Source organism: Mixophyes fleayi, chromosome 1, assembly GCF_038048845.1.
Source record: "Mixophyes fleayi isolate aMixFle1 chromosome 1, aMixFle1.hap1, whole genome shotgun sequence".
NCBI classification, from domain to species: Eukaryota; Metazoa; Chordata; class Amphibia; order Anura; family Limnodynastidae; genus Mixophyes; species Mixophyes fleayi.
Window position 1 is genome coordinate 208145275 of NC_134402.1, and position 20676 is coordinate 208165950.

General features: G+C 40.3%; 1 protein-coding gene across 1 annotated transcript in view; it reads left to right on the plus strand.

The window, feature by feature from the left end:
- The window catches only part of LOC142148988 (semaphorin-6B-like), a 527730-nt gene that overhangs the window by 451952 nt on the left and 55102 nt on the right, over positions 1 to 20676 (plus strand). Inside the window, exon 12 of the mRNA XM_075204826.1 lies at positions 13879 to 14028. Within this exon, the coding sequence (XP_075060927.1) occupies positions 13879 to 14028 (150 nt within the window). The remainder of the gene's footprint in view (positions 1 to 13878; positions 14029 to 20676) is intronic.

The window sequence follows — 20676 nt, forward strand, 5'->3', positions numbered from 1 at the left end:
AAATGCAAGATAGCAATAAACACTTTGTTTTGTTCATTATTATTCAGTGTTGAGGCATTTTGTTTGATCAGGATACACTGCCACAAAGTAACACAAATCAACATTTCAGCTCGGCAAACAAAATGATTTGCTACTTAAAAAATGTAATGTTTGGGATCACAAACCTGTGTAGTGCCTTATATTCCTAGATTTTGCTCAATTAGAATCATGCTGGGATATGTGTCAATGGAACAGCAAGTGGTCATTCAGCTTGGAAAATAGAATTATTTGCTCATTTAAAAAAACGCAGGGAATGTTAATTGCGTATTTGGAGTGTTCTTAGGGGGTCACATATATTGCCTTGATTTTGGTGTCATTGGATACTGCTCACTAAGGGATGTGAGGTAGAAGTAAATTTTAGGGTAGGACATAATTTTACTAAAATGTAGTGGGGAATGCATCCCCTATATATAGCCTTAGTTTTAGGTACCAATGGATTCAGTTTGGTCAAGGAAATCTTACGATATATGTGACTTAAGAGACACAAAGTGCAGTTTTCAAACCAAACTATTTGCTACTGAAATTTAAGCAACAAATTCATTTGGGGTGTCTCTTGGGGTTTTGTCTCTATTTATTTCCCTAAATTTGGTATTTGTTGTATTCTTTCCATTCAGTGGTGTGTTGGTATATGCCAATAAATGATACAAAACACTGTTTTAGCTTGGCATAAAAAATGATTTCTTAATTAATGAAACATAAGTGGGGGAAGCAGCGCCATTGCAGCATCTTTTGGGGTTTGTATTCCAAATATATTTTCTTCGATTCAGAGGTGTTGAAATATGTACAACAGACTATGGGTTTGTTTATATGCATGTAGTAACCATGGAGGGTCAGCAGATGGTGCTGTATTCATACAGAGGTGTATTGTTTGTCTGCTGTATATGCATGTACTTGTTTATATATTTCATGTCTCAACTCTGTGTGTTCTAGAAGAAACTCTCTGAGAAAGGAGATGAGCTGAGCAGCTCATGTTACTGATGTTATGTTAAGAAGCTATTACTGAAAGCTGTTGTTATACTGATCCTGGTACTTAGTACTATATAAAGAAGATGTACATCTCATGACTCGTTCTGTCTGAATATAAGGTAACTCCTGAGGTGATTCTTTATCTATGAGACCTCCTGCTGCACATCTATGGTATCATCCATCGCAGAATGCCAATAGGTTATGGACCCAGACTGGAGTCTATACAAGATAAAGTTATCAGGAGTGCATCCTAAGCAACATCCAGATCACGAGCTGCACTGCAAGTCCCAGCAGGCACAGACAGCAGACTGTGTAACGTACACAAGAAACACCCAGGAGAACCTTGGAGAGAAAACTGTGAGTAAAACAAGTTTAATACCACAGAAGAATAGAGAGATTCATACAAAGAAGGGTTATGGCCAATTACACAGATCTCAGACTAGCTGCTAGCAAGCTTTCTAATGAGAACTATCAGACATGGAAGTTTAAAGTAGAAATGCTATTAACCAGAGATGATTTATGGGAAGTCATAAGTGCAAACAGACCTGAAGGAGAGGATCAGCAGTGGATTAAGAAGGACAAACAGGCAAGAGCCACCATAAGTTTACTGGTGGAAGATGATCAGCTTATACACATAAGACAAGAGAGTACAGCTAAAGACATGTGGATTGCATTACAGAGGGTGCATGAAGGATCAAGTTTGAACAGCAAACTATTCCTATTAAGAAAACTATACCAAATGAGATTTAACAAAGGCAAGACAATGCAAGAACACATCAGTGCACTACTAGAGATAACCATACAGCTCAGGTCAATGGGAGAAGAAATCAAAAGCAACCACATAGTAGCTATCCTCCTGTGCAGCTTACCAGATACATAATAATAAATGCACTAGAAATGAGACCTGAAGCAGAAATCACACTAGACTTTGTGAAGAACAGGCTTATAGAGGAGTATCAACGCAGAAAGGAGCTTGCAGAGTGCAATACTGAGAGTGACATAGAGAAAACACTTAAAATGGTGGACACTAAGCCACACACCAGGGAAACAAGAGCATGTTTCAGATGCAAGAAAGTGGGTCACCTGAAAAAAGATTGCACCATATGGAAGACAGAGCAGCACAAACCACCAGAAAGATTACACAAACAAAGAGCCAAAGCCACACTTACAGATACAGGAGCACACAATTGGAATGGAACATTTAAAGCGACAGTAACCCAATTGTCGGAAAAGTGGTATGTAGACTCAGGAGCGACTAGTCATATGACAAACAACAAGGACTTCTTTACTGAACTTGATTTGAACCATAAAGAAACAATCTACTTGGGAAAGATGGAACAAATATCATTGCAGAAGGGAAAGGGAAGGGTCAATTCCTATGCTCCAAGGGTAATGGCAGCTATGCAGAGATACCCGTAACAGATGTGCTATATGTTCCCAAGCTTGAAGGAGCACTGCTGTCAGTAAAGAATCTAGTAGAAAAAGGACTTACTGTAAAGTTTCAGAATAATAAGTGTTTCATCCAAAATGGAAGAGAAACGCTAGCTACAGCCAGAATAAGAGAACATTTATACTGTCTGGATATCGCAGAACAGCAGGCAAAGCTGAGTGCACAGAAACACGCTGACTGTATTCACAAGTGGCATAGAAGATTAGGACATAGACACCCAGATTGCATAAAGGAAATGCAGAGGAGAGACCTAGCCAGGGATCTCACAGTGTCAGACTGTTCGGAAATGATGAAATGCCAATGCTGCATAAAAGCAAAAGCAACAAGGATGACAATTCTTAAGAAAAGTGAAAACAGAGCTTCCAGACCACTAGACCTGGTACATAGTGATGTATGTGGACCTATGAAAACGCGAACCGTAGGAGACAAAAGGTATATGCTGACATTCATTGAGGACTATTCCAGGTTCACAGTCACTTATCTAATACAAAGTAAAGATGAAGTCTTAGAAAAGCTGCAAGACTATGTGACCATGACCGGAAACAGGTTCAAGAGGAATGTGCTAACTCTTCGCAGTGACAATGGAGGCGAGTTCACAGGCCAGAAAATAGAACAGTACTTAAGAGGACTCGGTATTGAGCATCAGAAGACAGTACCATATACACCAGAGCAAAATGGTGTATCTGAGAGGAAAAACAGATCACTAACAGAAATGATAAGGTGCATGCTTACAGATTCAGGACTACCTGACAAATATTGGGGTGAAGCAGCAGCGACAGCCACCTATCTTCAAAAAAGACTACTTTCCAAGGCAGTAAGGAAAACACCATACGAGCTGTGGTGTGGTAAGAAACCCAGCTTAAAGCACATTAGAGTTTTTGGATGCAGAGCCTTCGCCTACATTCCCGCTGAAAAACGAAGCAAGTTGCAGAACCGAGCAGTAGAGGGCGTTCTAGTTGGCTACAGTGAACATTCAAAAGGCTACAGAATCTTAAATCCAAAAACTGGAAAAGTAATTATAAGCAACAGTGTGACATTCATAGAACAAACACAAAATGATGTCATAATTCCAGTAGACTCTACTGAAGAAGAAAGTACAGAATCCAAAGAAACAGATGAAGTAGAGATCACTCAAGAAGTTGAAGTACAACACAAGACAGATACCAGCGACACTCGGGAGAATACATCCGAGGGGGTGAGACGCTCTTCAAGAGAAAATAAGGGAAAACCACCTGCACGTTTATCTTACAAAGCAAAAGCTATTAACATACAAGAACCTACATCATGGGAGGAAATTGCCAATTTTTCAGAAAGAGAAGCACAGAAATGGTTAAGAGCCGCAAAGGAAGAAATGGAATCAATGGAAGACAACCAGACATGGACATTGACCAGACTACCAGTAGACAAAAAGGCCATAGGATGTAAATGGACTTTTAAGGTCAAGTTTGATTCTGAAGGAAAAATAGAAAGATACAAGGCAAGATTGGTCGCTAAAGGATATTCACAGAAATTTGTAGAAGATTATGATGAAACGTTTGCTCCAGTTGTGAAGCACACTACCATTAGAACCTTACTCCTAACAGCAGCCATAAAAGGTATGCAAGTGAAACATTTTGATGTAAAGATGGCTTTCCTACATGGTGAACTAAAGGAAGATATATACATGGAACAACCACCAGGCTTTGTGAATTCTCTAAACCCAGATCATGTATGTAAGCTTAACAAGAGTATATATGGTCTTAAACAAGCAACAAGAGCATGGCATACAAAGATAAATGGAGTTCTGACAGAGAAGGGATTCGTCAGAAGTAAAGCAGACCCATGTCTCTATACAAAGTTGGCAGAGGAAAGATGGTTCTATGTATTGATCTATGTGGACGATTTGCTAGTTTGTTTCGAACAAGAAGGGGACGAAATTGAATTGCTACAAGAACTAAACCGTCAGTTTGAAACAAAAGACCTCGGCCACATAACACATTACTTGGGAATGCAAATCTCAAGAGAAGATGATGGAACATTCACACTAAGTCAGAAATACAAGATTCAGGAAACCATTGAGAAATTTGGTATACAGGAAGCAAAGACAGCAAGCACTCCTATGGAGACAAGTTATGTAAAGGAACCAAATGATCAGAGCAACCTGTCACAGGATAACCATCTATACAGAAAGGCCATAGGAAAATTGCTATATATTGCAACCGTCACTAGACCAGATATCTCCACAGCAGTCGGGATTTTAAGCAGAAAAGTTTCTAAACCAACCAAGATGGATTGGAATGCAGTTAAGAGGGTAATTCGTTACTTAAAGGGAACGATTAACAAGAAGCTTAAGCTCTCAGCAAGCACAAGTCACAAGTCAACAGGATATGTTGACGCAGATTGGGCTGGAGACAAAAGTGACAGAATATCCACAAGTGGATATCTATTCTCTATCGGAGAAGGATTAATCAGCTGGACAAGCAAGAAGCAGTCTTCCGTGGCACTATCTTCTACAGAGGCTGAATATATCGCGGCAGCTCACGCCAGTCAAGAAGTGGTATGGTTAATGCAACTACTATCAGACCTAGGAATGCCTCAAGAAGAACCTATCAAGATATATGAGGATAATCAAGAATGCCTTGCATTAGCACAAACAGAAATTGTGAACCCAAGAACCAAGCACATTGATGTCAAGCATCACTTCCTGAGGGATCTACAGGAACAAGGTCTTATAGAGTTGAACTATTGCCCAACAGAAGATATGACAGCTAATATCCTGACTAAGCCTCTTGTCAGAGAGAGACATTGGAGACTTACGTCAAAGATGGGTCTAACTGAAGAAACCCAGTCTGTTGAGAAGGGGTGTTGAAATATGTACAACAGACTATGGGTTTGTTTATATGCATGTAGTTACCATGGAGGGTCAGCAGATGGCGCTGTATTCATACAGAGGTGTATTGTTTGTCTGCTGTATATGCATGTACTTGTTTGTATATTTCCTGTCTCAACTCTGTGTGTTCTAGAAGAAACTCTCTGAGAAAGGAGATGAGCTGAGCAGCTCATGTTACTGATATGTTATGTTAAGAAGCTATTACTGAAAGCTGTTGTTATACTGATCCTGGTACTTAGTACTATTTAAAGAAGATGTACATCTCAAGACTCGTTCTGTCTGAATATAAGGTAACTCCTGAGGTGATTCTTTATCTATGAGACCTCCTGCTGCACATCTATGGTATCATCCATCGCAGAATGCCAATAAGAGGTACAAGTAAAGAATTACTAATTAAATTGTGCAAGCTATCAGTGTATTTGAAAGTCAAATTCTATTTCGTATATATTTAAGCTGGTTGTGAATTTTGGTTGATTTGCTTAGGTATATGTACACAACAGAGAGCTCTCTTTTTGAGTGGAAAACATGTTATTATTTTTTATACTAAGTAGGGGGTGGGTTAATGCATTTAGATGTCTTTTAAGGGTCACATTTACTATATATTGCCTTAATTTAAATGTCATTAAAAGTATACATCACTGATTGGCACAAAGCATTGTTTTCATGTCACAAACAGAATGATTTGCTGATGGAATATAAAAGGTCCATGCATTTGGAGTGTCTTTTGGAATTGGATTCTGGTATGTGGTATGTGAAAATATTTGTATCTAAGAGACACAAATCTTAGTGTTAAAGTGGCGTACTTAATTATGGATTATGTATAGAAATGTAATTAGTGGCAGTACATTTAGAGCCTTGCTTGGGGGTCACATCCCCAAAATATTTATTTCTGTTCAATGTGATGCAAAACAATATTTAGCTATAATACGAGTAATAACTAACAGATTTGTCATTGTGGGTTGAGTAATCAATAGTGACTAATGTGAAAGTATCCGACTTTGTGCTGAATGGAAGGGGAGAGATTTAGGGGTATATTTAATAAACTGCGGGTTTGAAAAAGTGGAGATGTTGCCTATAGCAGCCAATCAGATTCTAGCTGTCATTTTGTTGCATGTACTAAATAAATTATAACAAGAATCTGATTGTTTGCTATGGGCAACATCTCCACTTTTTCAAACCTGCAGTTTAGTAAATATACCCCTTAGAGTGATTTGTGGCTCATGTCTGCATAGTAAACCTACACTGTCAGTTCTGCAAATGCAGTCTCCATAGACTGATATAGATGACATTTTAAACTTACATGTTCCAAAATTGGCTTATTACAAAAACACACTGCTACAAAATGTAATACACTCATTTATCGGTATACTAATTACACTAATAAAACAAGTATAGTTGGGGCTTGGACACAGGTTCAAATAAATGGTGATTGTAATATTGTAAATGTAAAAAAGATGTCAATAAAGCAACAGGTAAATGCACATTTAAAAAGAGTACAATACATATCAATACTCACATGATATCCTAGAGAACTTCCAAAAAATTCTGTTCTCACTACTAATACCCCTTTCACACAGAGGCATGGACCCAGGAATAACCCAGGTCGTGTGTCTGTGTGAATGGGTCGACCCTGGTCACGCCGAGTTAAGTTGAAAACAACTCATTGGAGGGGCTTAACTTGAAAATGCAGGACAGACACGGGTCCAGTGTGAAAGATGGCGACTTGAGAAATATCCGGGACAAACGAGCAGTGTGAAGGGTTGCAACATGTGTTGAAACCGTGTTCATTATCCCGTGTCTGACCTGGGATTTTGGTGACAAAGCGTATAAGAGTGTTACACACATACAGTATATGGCCTGGGAAAATAGCTGGTGATGCTGACATGCATCTGTCTGTGGAACACGTGGTATGTGGAAGCTGCTTTATAAAGCTCTGTTTTGTGGTCACCTTATTAGAGAAAGAATCTTACCGAAAAACAACCCTATTGCCAGAGATGCTATAGGATTGTTTGTTTTGTATGTTGATTTGTTTTCTGTTGAACCTCTGCAACCAACAAATTAAACTGGAAGTTTTCAATTCCACTTAATCTGTTTTTTCTTGGGTACACTCAGTAGTCACAGGGAGTGTTATGGTATCCTCAATAAAAAAAGCATTAAAGGAGATATCCATTCAAATATTTTTGATAGTAGTAGTTGGTCCCTGGGCGCATAGACAATGTACCTTTTGTAAACAATTTAATAAATCATTGATGAGAACGTACAGCGCTATACACACTCACATGTATAGATTTATAAACACAACACAGAGCACGTGACCATCAACTGGTCTTAATTACACCAAAAATTGTACCTGAACTGCGTAGAGAAGTGGTCACCAAAATATAATTTAAAAACCCTCAAATGGTCTGAATCCCACCAAAAATTGTACCTGGACTGCGTAGAAGAGTGGTAACCACAATATAATTTAAAAACCCTCAACTGGTCTGAATCGCACCAAAAAATGTACCTGGACTGCGTAGAGGAGTGGTCACCACAATATAATTTAAAAACCCTCAACTGGTCTGAATCGCACCAAAAAATTTACCTGGACTGCGTAGAGGAGTGGTCACCACAATATAATAAGAAAAAACATCAACTGGTGTTAATTACACCAAAAATTGTACCTAGACTGCATAGAGGAGTGGTAACCACAATATAATTTAAAAACCCTCAACTGGTCTGAATCGCACCAAAAAATGTACCTGGACTGCGTGGAGGAGTGGTCACCACAATATAATAAGAAAACCATCAACTGGTGTTAATTACACCAAAAATTGTACCTGGACTGCGTAGAGGAGTGGTCACCACAATATAATTTAAAAACCCTCAACTGGTCTGAATCGCTCCAAAAAATGTACCTGGACTGCGTAGAGGAGTGGTCACCACAATATAATTTAAAAACCCTCAACTGGTCTAAATCGCACCAAAAAAATGTATCTGGACTGCGTAGAGGAGTGGTCCCTACAATATAATTAAAAAACCCTCCACTTGTCTGAATTCCCAAAAAAAAGTTCCTTGACTTCGTAGTGGGGTGGCCCCGGTACACAATTTTTTACCGGGGCCACAATATAATAAAAAACCCTCCACGGGTCTGAATTCCACCAAAAAAGTTTATGGACTGCATAGTGTATTGTTCCCGACAATATTATTTAAAAATTTTGCAGCAACAGTCAACGTTGTTTAATATCTGATACACCTCTATCTGGACTGCATAGTGGAGTGGCCCCGGTACTAAATTTGGTACCGGGGCCACAATACCTCCTCCAACTTCCAAGTGTAGTGTTTATAACATATAAACACTACAGTAATTCTAGCACGTCAATACCTCTTGTTTTAAATAATGACAGGGCATTTTACTTTTGGTTTAATTTTTTTGAATTTGTTGACATTTTGTTTTACTTTTTGAACATGCCAAACGACTGTTGAATGGTCACATAATGCCAAAAAAAGAGTTGCAAGATGGAATTGTCCTTGGGCCCTCCCACCCACCCTTATGTTGTTGAAATAGGACATGCACACTATAACAAACCAATCATTTCAGCGACAGGGCCTACCAAACAACTGTGGCTGAAATGATTGGTTTGTTTGGGCCCCCACACCAAAAAAACAATTCATCTCTCCCTGTACAAACTAAACAGGCTCTACTGAGGAAAGATGTCGTCCTCATCCTCAACCTCTGATTCCTCTCCCCCTACAGTGTGTACTTCCTCCTCCTCACACATTATCAATTCGTCCCCGCTGGACTCCACAACCACAGGTCCCTCTGTACTATCTGGAGGGCAGTGCTGTACTTCATTGAGGAATTGATTATTCATTTTTATTAACATCATTTTTTCAACGTTGTGAGGAAGCAACCTCCTTCGCCGCTCACTGACCAGGTTCCCCGCTGCACTAAAAACTCTTTCCGAGTACACACTGGAGGGGGGACAACTCAGGTAAAATAGAGCCAGTTTGTACAGGGGCTTCCAAACTGCCTTTTTTTCCTGCCAGTAACAATATGGACTGTCTGACATGTCTATTTGGATGGTGTCAGCAAAATAATCCTCCACCATTTTTTCAATTGTGACAGCATCCAATGCAGCGGCAGTAGACATGTCTGCAATGGTTGGCAGGTCCTTCAGTCCGGACCAGATGTTATCAGCATCCCCGCCAGCGGCTCTTTTAGGAAAACTGAGCTTTTTCCTCGCAGCCATAGATGTGGAAGAAAATGAGGGTGGAGCTGTTGGCATGTCACGGTCCTCTTCAGAGGACAATCTCCTGACCAGCAGGTCTTTGCACCGCTGTAGACTTGTGTCCGCCGGAAACAGAGACACAACATACGCTTTAAACCGAGGATCGAGCACGGTGGCCAGAATGTATTCCTCTGACTTTAAAAGAGTGACCACCCTCGGATCCTGGCAAAGCGTACGAAGGGCTACATCCACAAGAGCTACATGCTTGGTGTAATCGCAATGGTTTACCAGCTCCTCCCTCACTTTCTCCAGCTGCTTCTGCAACAGCCTGATCAGGGGAATGACCTGACTCAAGCTGGCAGTGTCGGAACTGACTTCTCGTGTGGCAAGTTCAAACGGCTGGAGAACCTTGCACAACACGGAAATCAGTCTCCACTGCGCTTGACTCAGGCGCATCCCCGCTCCTTTGCCTATGTCGTAGGTGGCTGTGTAGGCCTGAATGGCCTTTTGCTGCTCCTCCATCCTCTGCAGCATATATAGGGTGGAGTTCCAGTGCGTCACAACCTCTTGTTTGAGGTGATGGCAGGGCAGGTTCATGGTTTTTTGATGTGCCTCTAGTCTGCGGTAGGCACTGGCTGAATGCCGAAAGTGTCCAGCAATTTTGTGCGCCACCGCAAGCATCTCCTGCACACCCCTGTCACTCTTGAGGTAATGCTGCACCACCAAATTAATGGTGTGGGCAAAACATGGGACGTGCTGGAAATTGCCCATATTTAATGCCTGCACAATGTTACTGGCATTGTCTGACACCACAAATCCCCATGAGAGACTAAGTGGGGTAAGCCACTGGGAGATAATTTCCCTCAGTTTCTCTAATATGTTGTCAGCGTTGTGCCTCTTATTAAAGCCTGTAATATACAATGTTGCCTGCCTTTGCACGAGCAGCCAATTTGTAGATGCTGCTACTGATGCAGCTGTTGCTGTTGCTGCGGAAGGGGGATGCATCTACCCAGTGGGCTGTCACAGTCATATAGTCCTTCGTTTGCCCAGAACCACTTGTCCACATGTCCGTGGTTAAGTGGACAGTGGGTACAACCGGATTTTTTCGAGCACCGAGGACACTTGATCGTACTTCTCTGTACATTTTTGGTATCGCCTGCCTAGTGAAGTGGAATCTCGACGGGATTTGGTACCGGGGACACAATACCTCCATCAACCCTCTAAATCCCACTCCACTGATGGCGGACACCGGGCGCACGTCTAACACCAACATTGCAGTTTCAGCCGCAGTTATACGCTTTGCAATAGGGTGACTACTATCGTATTTTGTGGTCATGGCAAACGACTGTTGGATGGTCAATTGTTTTGTGAAAGACTTAGCGGTCTTACGACTTCCCCTCTATGAAGATGACCGACTAACAGCAGCAACAGCAGCAGTGGCAGTAGTAGGCGTACCGCTGCAGGATTCCTCGGATGAATCCCGTATTGAAGAGGACTCAGTCTGGCTGCTGACTTGGGCTGCAGGACTGAATCTGATGGAGATCGTGGAGGAAGTTGATGAGGAGGGTGTTGCTGGTGTGTATACAACTGGACCACGGGATTTAGGTGTCCCTGTACCGATGACGGTCCTAGCCCCAGTTTCTGAACTAACCACTGAACTATGAAGGTTATTCAGGTGACGTATAAGAGAGGATGTCCCTAGGTGGGCAAGATCCTTACCCCTGCTTATTTGAGTTTTACATAAGCTACATATGGCCATACTTTGGTTGTCCGGATTTGGATAAAAATAACTTCAGACCGAAGAGGTGCATTTTTTGGTCTTCTGACCAGGCATGACGATGGGCTTTTTCATCCCATGGACATCAGCTGTTTCCCCCCCTGGTGCCCCATTTTCAATAACCACATCACCATCCTCATCATCAAGTTCCTCCACAGCGCCAGCTACATCATCAATAGCCTCCTCCCGAGCCACCTCTTCCCGTACAGTGATGGAAAGGTCAGGCTTGACAACCACCAACACCCTTGGACTCGTCTTGGGGATTTGTGATAATTTCTCTTTAGAAGGCAGAGTTGTTTGCTGTTTTGTTGCTGACAGCATAACTCTCTTCAATTTTTTGTAGGGGGGGAGGAGGAGGAGGGCTAAGATCCTTGGGTGAAGCTGAACCACTAGTCATGAACAGGGGCCAGGGCCTAAGCCTTTCCTTGCCACTCCGTGTCGTGAATGGCATATTGGCAACTTTACATTTCTCCGCAGATGATTTTAAGTTTCTCTTTTTGCTACTTTTACTTAACTTGGGCTTTTTGGATTTTACATGCCCTCTACTAGGAGATTGGGCATCGGGCTTGGAAGACGACGTTGATGGCATTTCATTGTCTATGTCATGACTAGTGGCAGCAGCTTCAGCATTAGGAGGAAGTGGGTCTTGATCTTTCCCTACTTTATCCTCCAAATTTTTGGTCTCCATTATATGTAGCACAAGATACTGCAGAATGTGTGAACTTGGTAATATTGCAGTACCAATGGACTTATACTGCTGGATTGGTTTTGCAAATTTTGTTATAATTACTTTTTTTTAAAAAAAAAAATATATATTTTTTTTTATAACTTTTTTTTTATTTTTTAAAAACTTGGGAATAATGGGGAAATAACTATGCCCTTAGAAGCACAGAGCACAGGACACAGCACCACTGGACTGAACAGGACACAGCACAGGACCCAGCAGCACCACTGAACTCAGAAGGACAGAGCACAGGACACAGCACCACTGGACTGATACTGCAGAACACAGCACAGCACAGAACTAAACAGCACAGCACGAGATCTACCAGGACAGAGGACCACTTAACACACCCTCCCTCTACCCTGATCAATGCCCGAGTGAAGATGGCGGCGACTAGCGGGGAATTTATAGGATCCGAGTATCGCGAGATCCGACAGCGGGATTATGACTCCGAGCCTCGGTTTCAGGTTTTCATTTGGCGCCAATACCCGGATCTGTCTCGGATCCGACTCGGATCGGCAACGCTCGGGTGGGCTCGGATTCACGAAATTCGAGTGCGCTCATCTCTAATATATATATATATATATATATATATATATGTCCTACACCCCTACTAGACTAACATCATCAACATTTGAGAGAACAAATCTGGAATTTCATTTCTCTGTTGTAACTCAAGTTTTATGACTTTGTTAATAAAGGGGACTTAGCAAAGATGTAGTCAGATATTGTACTATTACTTATTGTATTTGCTTGTTTGTGTTAAATACTAAACAAAATAATATATATTACTTACCTTATCCCTCCCAGTTCATCATATACCCTAGTTTTACATCAATATATATCAACAGTTCATTCCGTTTGAAACTCTGCAATTGTTCTCTTGAGTGTTTTTTTAATATATATGTATTGTACAGTTTATAACACAGAATATGTTTATTTTCAACAGATATAAAATAAATCAGGAACATGACAAAGTAGGATAAATAAACAGGTTTTAAATATAGAAAGAAAAAAAAGGAACAAGATAAAAATCTCAAGTCAAAGTTTTAAACCTTCTCCACTAGTGGTTGCTTCCTTGAATAACTAATAAAACATTAGACCTTTTACGCTAGTTGGCATTAAAGTGGTTTACTTTTCTCCTAACTTATCTTACAAAGTTTAACAGTATATGTATATATATTTTATTCACTTTTATAGGGTGCTCCCTTTAATAACTGATACCATACAAGAAAGGAAGAGAGAAGGCTATTTCTTATATGAGGAACACAAAAGGAGTTTAAATTTCCAGGAATGGTAAAAACAAGTGAAATGTGAAAAACAAGAAAAACAGGTCCAAAAAGGCACCTATTCTCTCTTCTTTCTTTGAAATTTTTATTTTAAGAAATCCTAAATTCTTCATAGTACAAATACATTATGGAATGGTAGTAAGGTAGCAAGCCTCCTGGTGTGATAACATGGGTCACTTCATCTTAGTAAATATACCACAGTCTATTTTAATATTGTATCTATTAAACCAGCTACAGCATACTGTAATTTTTTTTGCTATGGTTATATCTTCCACTAAAACACTTTTATTGTGCCCTATTGCTTTATGAACAGTGCTGTACCAATTTTAAATTATCACTTATGCTTGTAACTGCATTATATTGCACTGTACATTGTTTTATAATATATTGTCTTTACTCCTTACAGATAGGTTTACTAAACTACCATTATTTCAAGTATATTTGATTATTTTATAAACTATGGATATATGTATATGTTGGTTAAACAATACCAGGTTAATATATTTAACGTTTCCATAACAAATTTTTATCTGCTTCATTGATTTTCCTGCAGCCCAGGTTGTTGTGTTACTTCCTCCATGCACTACAATTCCTCACGTAGTCTCCCTGATGAGGTGCTGAGCTTTGTAAAATTGCATCCCTTGGTGGAGGAATGTGTTCCCTCTGTTGGAGGTTCTCCATGGATAACAAGGACCCTGAAACGGTAAGAATTAATTAACAATTTTATGGAAAAAAAGACACAGAGATATTAGTTGCAGTAACTATTTACTGTCATCATTATTATCATCATCATCAGTTTTAGGAGAAGGGTGTTTGCATTTTACTATTCTTACTCATAAAGGTTTTGCAATCCTTGTTTTCACTTAGGAGCAGAGTTAATAGGGTTTATTGAAATTATATATATATATATATATATATATATATATATATATATATATATATATATATCTGTATTTTTATGAAATCTGAGCATGAGAATAAAGGACATAGGCATCTGATAGTGTTATTATTATGTGGAAGATACAAATATGTGTGTACAGTGCTGGGAAAAAATCCACCTAGATGTGTGCTAGTTTATATATTATCAACCAATATATAAATCACATACAGTCAATGAGAAATAAAATATTACAATTTAATGGTTAAAACACAATTCAGAATAATTAGTCCAATACGGACATCAGATCACATATGCGTCAGATTGCAAATGTCCCATAATATAACATAGCACAATTGAGGTGGGCAATAGAGAGTGCTGCTGGCTCGTACTGAATGGTAGATATATGGATAGGTGTACCAATCCGGAAAAAATCCTGTATATCTACACATATAGCCAGCTGGACGTTATTCAATTTGAGGACGCCAATGAAGGGAATTGGAGAGATGTTAGTGGGACTGAACGATGATGTAGGGGTTAGTGTGAATAGAACAGACTTACTCGGGTCCCTGTGAAGTCCACCGAAAGTGTATTAAGTCCCGATTGAGTCTCCTCCAAGCTGTTACTATTCGCGTGGCAGTGTGTGAGTTCCAGTAATGAGAAAAGAGAGGTGCGCACCTGTAGGGGTCCGGAGGAAACAAATCTACTGCTTGTGTGTTCCTATTATGACCATTGATGCCGCATTCATATCCATGTATGGACTGGATCACTGATCTTGATAGATGGTAGAGATGTTTCACATTAGTCTCCAGCAGATGAATAAAGATTCCAAAGGCATAGCGTTTCGTCCACTACATTGTGGACTTTCTCAAGCCTCAGTCTCAGCTGTTCAATCGTAAGTCTTTAAATAGCCCTTCCTCCATGAATTTAATTGATTCAGTCACACCATTTGCCTAATATTCTTAATGGCAGTATCTCTCAAATGATTCAATTACTTTATATGCCCAATGTGCTATAAAACAGTGTTTCTCTGTTCACCAAATATATAGAAGATAATAAAAAAACAAATATTAAATAAAAATATATAAACATATATTGCTGTGAGCTTTCTACTCTTCCGGATTCACATAAATCCACAGAAATAAATAAAAACAAAATAAGTTTTACTAAAATAACATTCCTTACATAAATATAAATAAAAACTACTAAATTAAAGATTTATGTTAACCTAGGTCCCAAGATCACTGGGGCCGCTAAAAAATGACATATACCCCGAACCATCAAGGTCCCCCAACTAATTGCACCAATCATTGAATTCAATGGTCTCGTTCAGACCCTCTGGATATAAAGTTTGCAACCTAAAGATCCACATTGCTTCTCCTCTACAAAGGTTGGGGTTTCTGTTCCCCCCCCCCCCTATGAATGGTGTCGAACTTTTCCAACCCTATCAATGTGATATCTGAAGCCTCGCTCTTGTGCTTCTCGGAGAAGTGTCTAGAGACTCCATGTGTAAGTAGTCCCTTGATGATATTGATCCGATGTTCTCTGAATCTCGTCTTCAAAAGATGTGTTGTTCTGCCTACATATTGGAGGCAACAAGGGCACTCCAATACATAGACAACATACGACGTCTCACAATTAATGAATTGTGCAATATTATACACCTTCCCATTAGAAGTTGATTTAAACTCTTTTGCCCCATTAAAGATATGTTTACATGTAAGGCAAGTGTTTTTATTGCATTTATAACAACCATTTGGTCGCGAAGGGATCCAAGTACTCTCTTTAAAAGGTCTAAGTGTTTGTGGCTTGAAAAAACTAGGTGCTAACAAACTCTTCAAATTATAATTCTTTTTAAAGATAATTTTGGGTTTGTCTCCTATACAGTTATGTAAAATATTATCGTGTTGTAAGATCTTAAAATTATCAGTGACATTTTTCCTAATCCTATAGGATTTGGTGTTATATTTTGAGACAAATAACGGAAGACTATTATCTTTCCATGCCTTCTTACTCCCTCTTAGTTCTGTATAGGGAATTAGCAACTCATTTCTAGCTCTATTTATTGCACACTCTTTAGCTGTCTCTACCAATAATTTGGGTTAACCTCTTTCAACAAAATTATCCTCTAGTATTTGTGCCTGACTTCTAAAATCCTCATTTTCCGTACAATTACGGCGTGTCCTTAATATCTGACCCTTTGGAATATTGTTTATCCAAGGGCGATGATGCCCACTTGCATAGTGAAGATAGGCATTGGAGTCTACTGGTTTACTATAATTAGAAGAGACAATCCGATCATCTTTCACAGCGAAGGTGATATCTAAAAAATTCATCTCGACCGGTTTAAATTGATATGTAAATTTGAGATTGAAACTATTTGAATTTAAAAATTCAACAAATTGGACAGCCAACTCCAAACCACCCTCCCACACTATAAACAGGTCATCGATTAAACGGCCATATAGGACCAGGTTCACCCAGAACGGGCCACCCCACAGGTAGCGCTCCTCGAACGCCCCCATGTAGAGATTGGCATAGCTCGGGGCAAACCTGGTCCCCATGGCCATCCCCATGACCTGCAGATAGGTTGTAGAGTCAAATGTAAAATAATTATGCGTCAAGATGAATTCAATGGCGCTGAGAAAAAAATCATTATGTCCAGCTACAGAATTGACATCCTTTCTTAATACATCAAATAGTTTTTAATCCTTCATTAAGTGGAATATTAGTGTATAGAGCCTGGACATCTAAGGTTAAAAATGCCAGGCCCGGTTTCCACTTAATTTTATTAGTTATTTTAAGAATGTGCGTAGTGTCTCTCATGTGGGATCTCTCGGCTATCAAATATTTCTGAAAATGATGGTCTACATAAAAAGACAAATTAGATGTCAGAGATCCCAGATTAGAGATTATGGGGGGGGTATTCAATTGTTGCTTTTAACGCGCTAAAACAAAAAAAAACGAGCTCTCTAAAAATATTACAGTTTATACGGTAATATGCACGTAAATACCGTTAATACGGTAGTTTACTCGCTGAATTTCATCTCGCAGCTCAGGGAGCTGTGAAATGAAATTTAGCGAGTAATTACCGTATGAACGCTAATATTTTTAGAGCGCTCGTTTGAGAGCGTTAACGGCAACAATTGAATACCCCCCCTATGGGTCTCCCTGGTGGGAGAATGAGGGACTTATGGATCTTCGGCAAGTAATAGAAAGAAATAAAAAAACAAATTCATCTCTCCTTATAATACCCTCAATTACTGCATTCTCTAAGAGAACTCTCAAATATTCTTGGAACAATTTTGTGGGATCACTCCCAAGAATGCTTTAAAACAGAGTCATTTAATTGGCCTAATGCCTTCCCAACATAATCAGATCCATCTAGTATAGCGACTCCCCCTCCCTTGTCCGCCTGCTTTATGACAAGGGAGGTGTCGTTTTGTAAGTTTTTTAAGGCTCTCCTTTCTAGTTTTGATAGATTTTTCTTCCCAAGATTCTTTCTGCTGTTATCAATATTATTGTTACATAGTGATTTAAAGCTCTCCAGAGTATTCTGGTAAAAGACTTGGATAGGAAGACTTTTATGATTGGTGGGAAAAAAGTCGGATTTCTTTTTAAACTTAACTGAATCTTCCTGCCAGTTCTGATTAGTAATATCAAATAGAACTTTCGGTGATTGAGTCAGATCATTTATATTACCTTCTTCCCATAATTCATCCAACATTAATAAGCCATTAAGATCCCCAGAATCCAACACAATAGGGGTACTTTCTTTCAAATTCCTTTTCATTAGGTTTTTAGATGCGAAGTAACATTGTCGACAGAGGGCTCTAGTATATTTGTTCAACTCTGTGAAGAGATCGAACAGATTGGGGTCTATACTTGGAGCAAATTTAAGACCTTTGGATAAAAGTTTAACCTGGTCTGGGTCAAGAGGTTTACTAGAGAGGTTAAAAATCCCTTTGATGTTTATTGGGCTGTTTGATATCTTTTGGGTTCTTTTTCCTCCTCTCGTTCCTCTTGATCTCTTAACCTTTTCGGGGTCCTTGACCCCAATACTGCATATCGATTTCTGTTGGGATTGTACCTCCCTAGATATTTTCTCTCTAGACCTATTAAAGAGAGAATTTGGATCCCTTCGCGACCAAAGGGTTGTTATAAATGCAATAAAAACACTTGCCTTACATGTAAACATATCTCTAATGGGGCAAAAGAGGTTAAATCAACTTCTAATGGGAAGGTGTATAATATTGCACAATTCATTAATTGTGAGACGTCGTATGTATTGGAGTGCCCTTGTGGCCTCCAATATGTAGGCAGAACAACACGTCCTTTGAAGACGAGATTCAGAGAACATTGTATCAATATCATCAAGGGACTACTTACACATGGAGGACCTGAGTCATTAAGGTGAGTAAACCATAAAAAAGGAGTAACTTTGCACCTGAGTAAATCCATGTTGTATTGGAGGGGAGGTAAATTTAAAATGTGGGGACAGATTTATAATTGGGATAGGGCATGTGCTAGATCAACTTTAAATTTCAGTGTAAAAATAAAGCTATCAAGTATTTGTGTGTTAGATGAAAAACAGACCATATTAAATTATATGCAAAATAATAAACTAATTTGCACCCCTTGCATTGAAACATGGTTTGTCCCAGAAAACATTTACTCCTTTCTTTTGCCTTACTCTCCTTGATGACTCAGGCCCGGAGTCTCTAGACACTTCTCCGAGAAGCACAAAAATTGAGGCTTCAGGTATTGCATTGATAGGGTTGGATAAGTTCGACACCATTCATAGGGGGGGGACAGATACTCCAACCTTTGTAGAGGAGAAGCATTGTGGATCTTTAAGTTGCAAACTTTATATCCAGAGGGTCTGAACGAGACCATTGAATTCAATGATTGGTGCAATTAGTTGGGGGACCTTGATTGTTCAGGGTATATGCAGGGCCGCCGAGAGGGGGGGGGGAGCGGGTACTAATTACCCGGGCCCGGCATGTCAGGGGGCCCGGCCCGGGCCCTTGCGCTGCTGATTTTTTAAAATTTTTTAATTTTTTTTTTCAAAACGTTTTTTTCCTTTCCTTTTTTTTTTTTTTTTTTGGCGGGGGGGGGGGGGGCTCGGTCGTTGGTGGGGGGAGCAGGCTAGTTTAAAAAAAAAAAAAAACATACTCACCTGATCGCGGAGCCGGCATCCCTCCTCTCTGCTGCTCTGTGCTCTATTCAGACTGTCTGAATGCTGGGTGTGATGTCATCATGTCATGCCCAGCATTCAGTCAGTCTGGAGCAATGGAGCACAGAGCAGCAGAGAAGACCAAGAGAGGAGAAAAGGTAAGTGAAGGGAGGAAAACGAGGGGGGCACAGAGGGGTTAAAAAACGGGGGGGCAGCATGACAGAGGGGTTAAAAAATGAGGGGGAGCACAAAGGGGTTAAAAAACGGGGGGGCAGCATGACAGAGGGGTTAAAAAATGAGGGGGCACAAAGGGGTTAAAAAACGGGGGGGCAGCATGACAGAGGGGTTAAAAAATAAGGGGGGGCACAGAGGGGTTAAAAAACGGGGAAGCAGCATGTCAGAGGAGTTAAAAACGGGGAAGCAGCATGTCAGAGGGGTTAAAAAATTAGGGGGAGCACAGAGGGGTTAAAAAACGGGAAAGCAGCATGTCAAAGGGGTTAAAAACGGGGAAGCAGCATGTCAGAGGGGTTAAAAAATGAGGGGGAGCACAGAGGGGTTAAAAAATGGGAAAGCAGCATGTCAGAGGGGTTAAAAAATGAGTGGGGGCACAGAGGGGTTAAAAAATGGGAAAGCAGCATGTCAGAGGGGTTAAAAATTGAGGGGGGAGCACAGAGGGGTTAAAAAACGGGAAAGCAGCATGTCAGAGGGGTTAAAAAATGAGAGGGGCACAGATGGGTTAAAAAATGGGAAAGCAGCATGTCAGAGGGGTTAAAAATTGAGGGGGGAGCACAGAGGGGTTAAAAAATGGGAAAGCAGCATGACAGAGGGGGTGAAAAAATGAGAGGGGCACAGATGGGTTAAAAAACGGGGCAGTATGGCACAGTGGGGTTAATAAACAGGGGTCAGCATGGCACAGTGGGGTTAAAAAATGGTGGGCAGCATGACACAGTGGGGTTACAAAGGGGGGGGGAGGCATGGCACAGTGGGATTGAAAAAGGGGGGGAGCAGCATAGTATAGTCTGATGAAGGGGAGCCAGATGAAGGGGGCAAAAACAGCATGGAGGGCACAGTGTGATCATAAGGCATGGCGATGATGAAGGGGCACATTATTGTAATATTGGAGCTGGAGGAAGGCCTAATTATTAATCGTGGGTGCTATTGATTTAACGCTGGGGCTGGCTGTAATTTTCTAAATGTAGCCATTTTTTTTTCAAAATAGGTCCTTCAACATTTCTGGATCCGGACAAGCCACAACTAAAGAAAGCAGCAGCCACAGGTGGAGAAAGTGAGAAGAACAG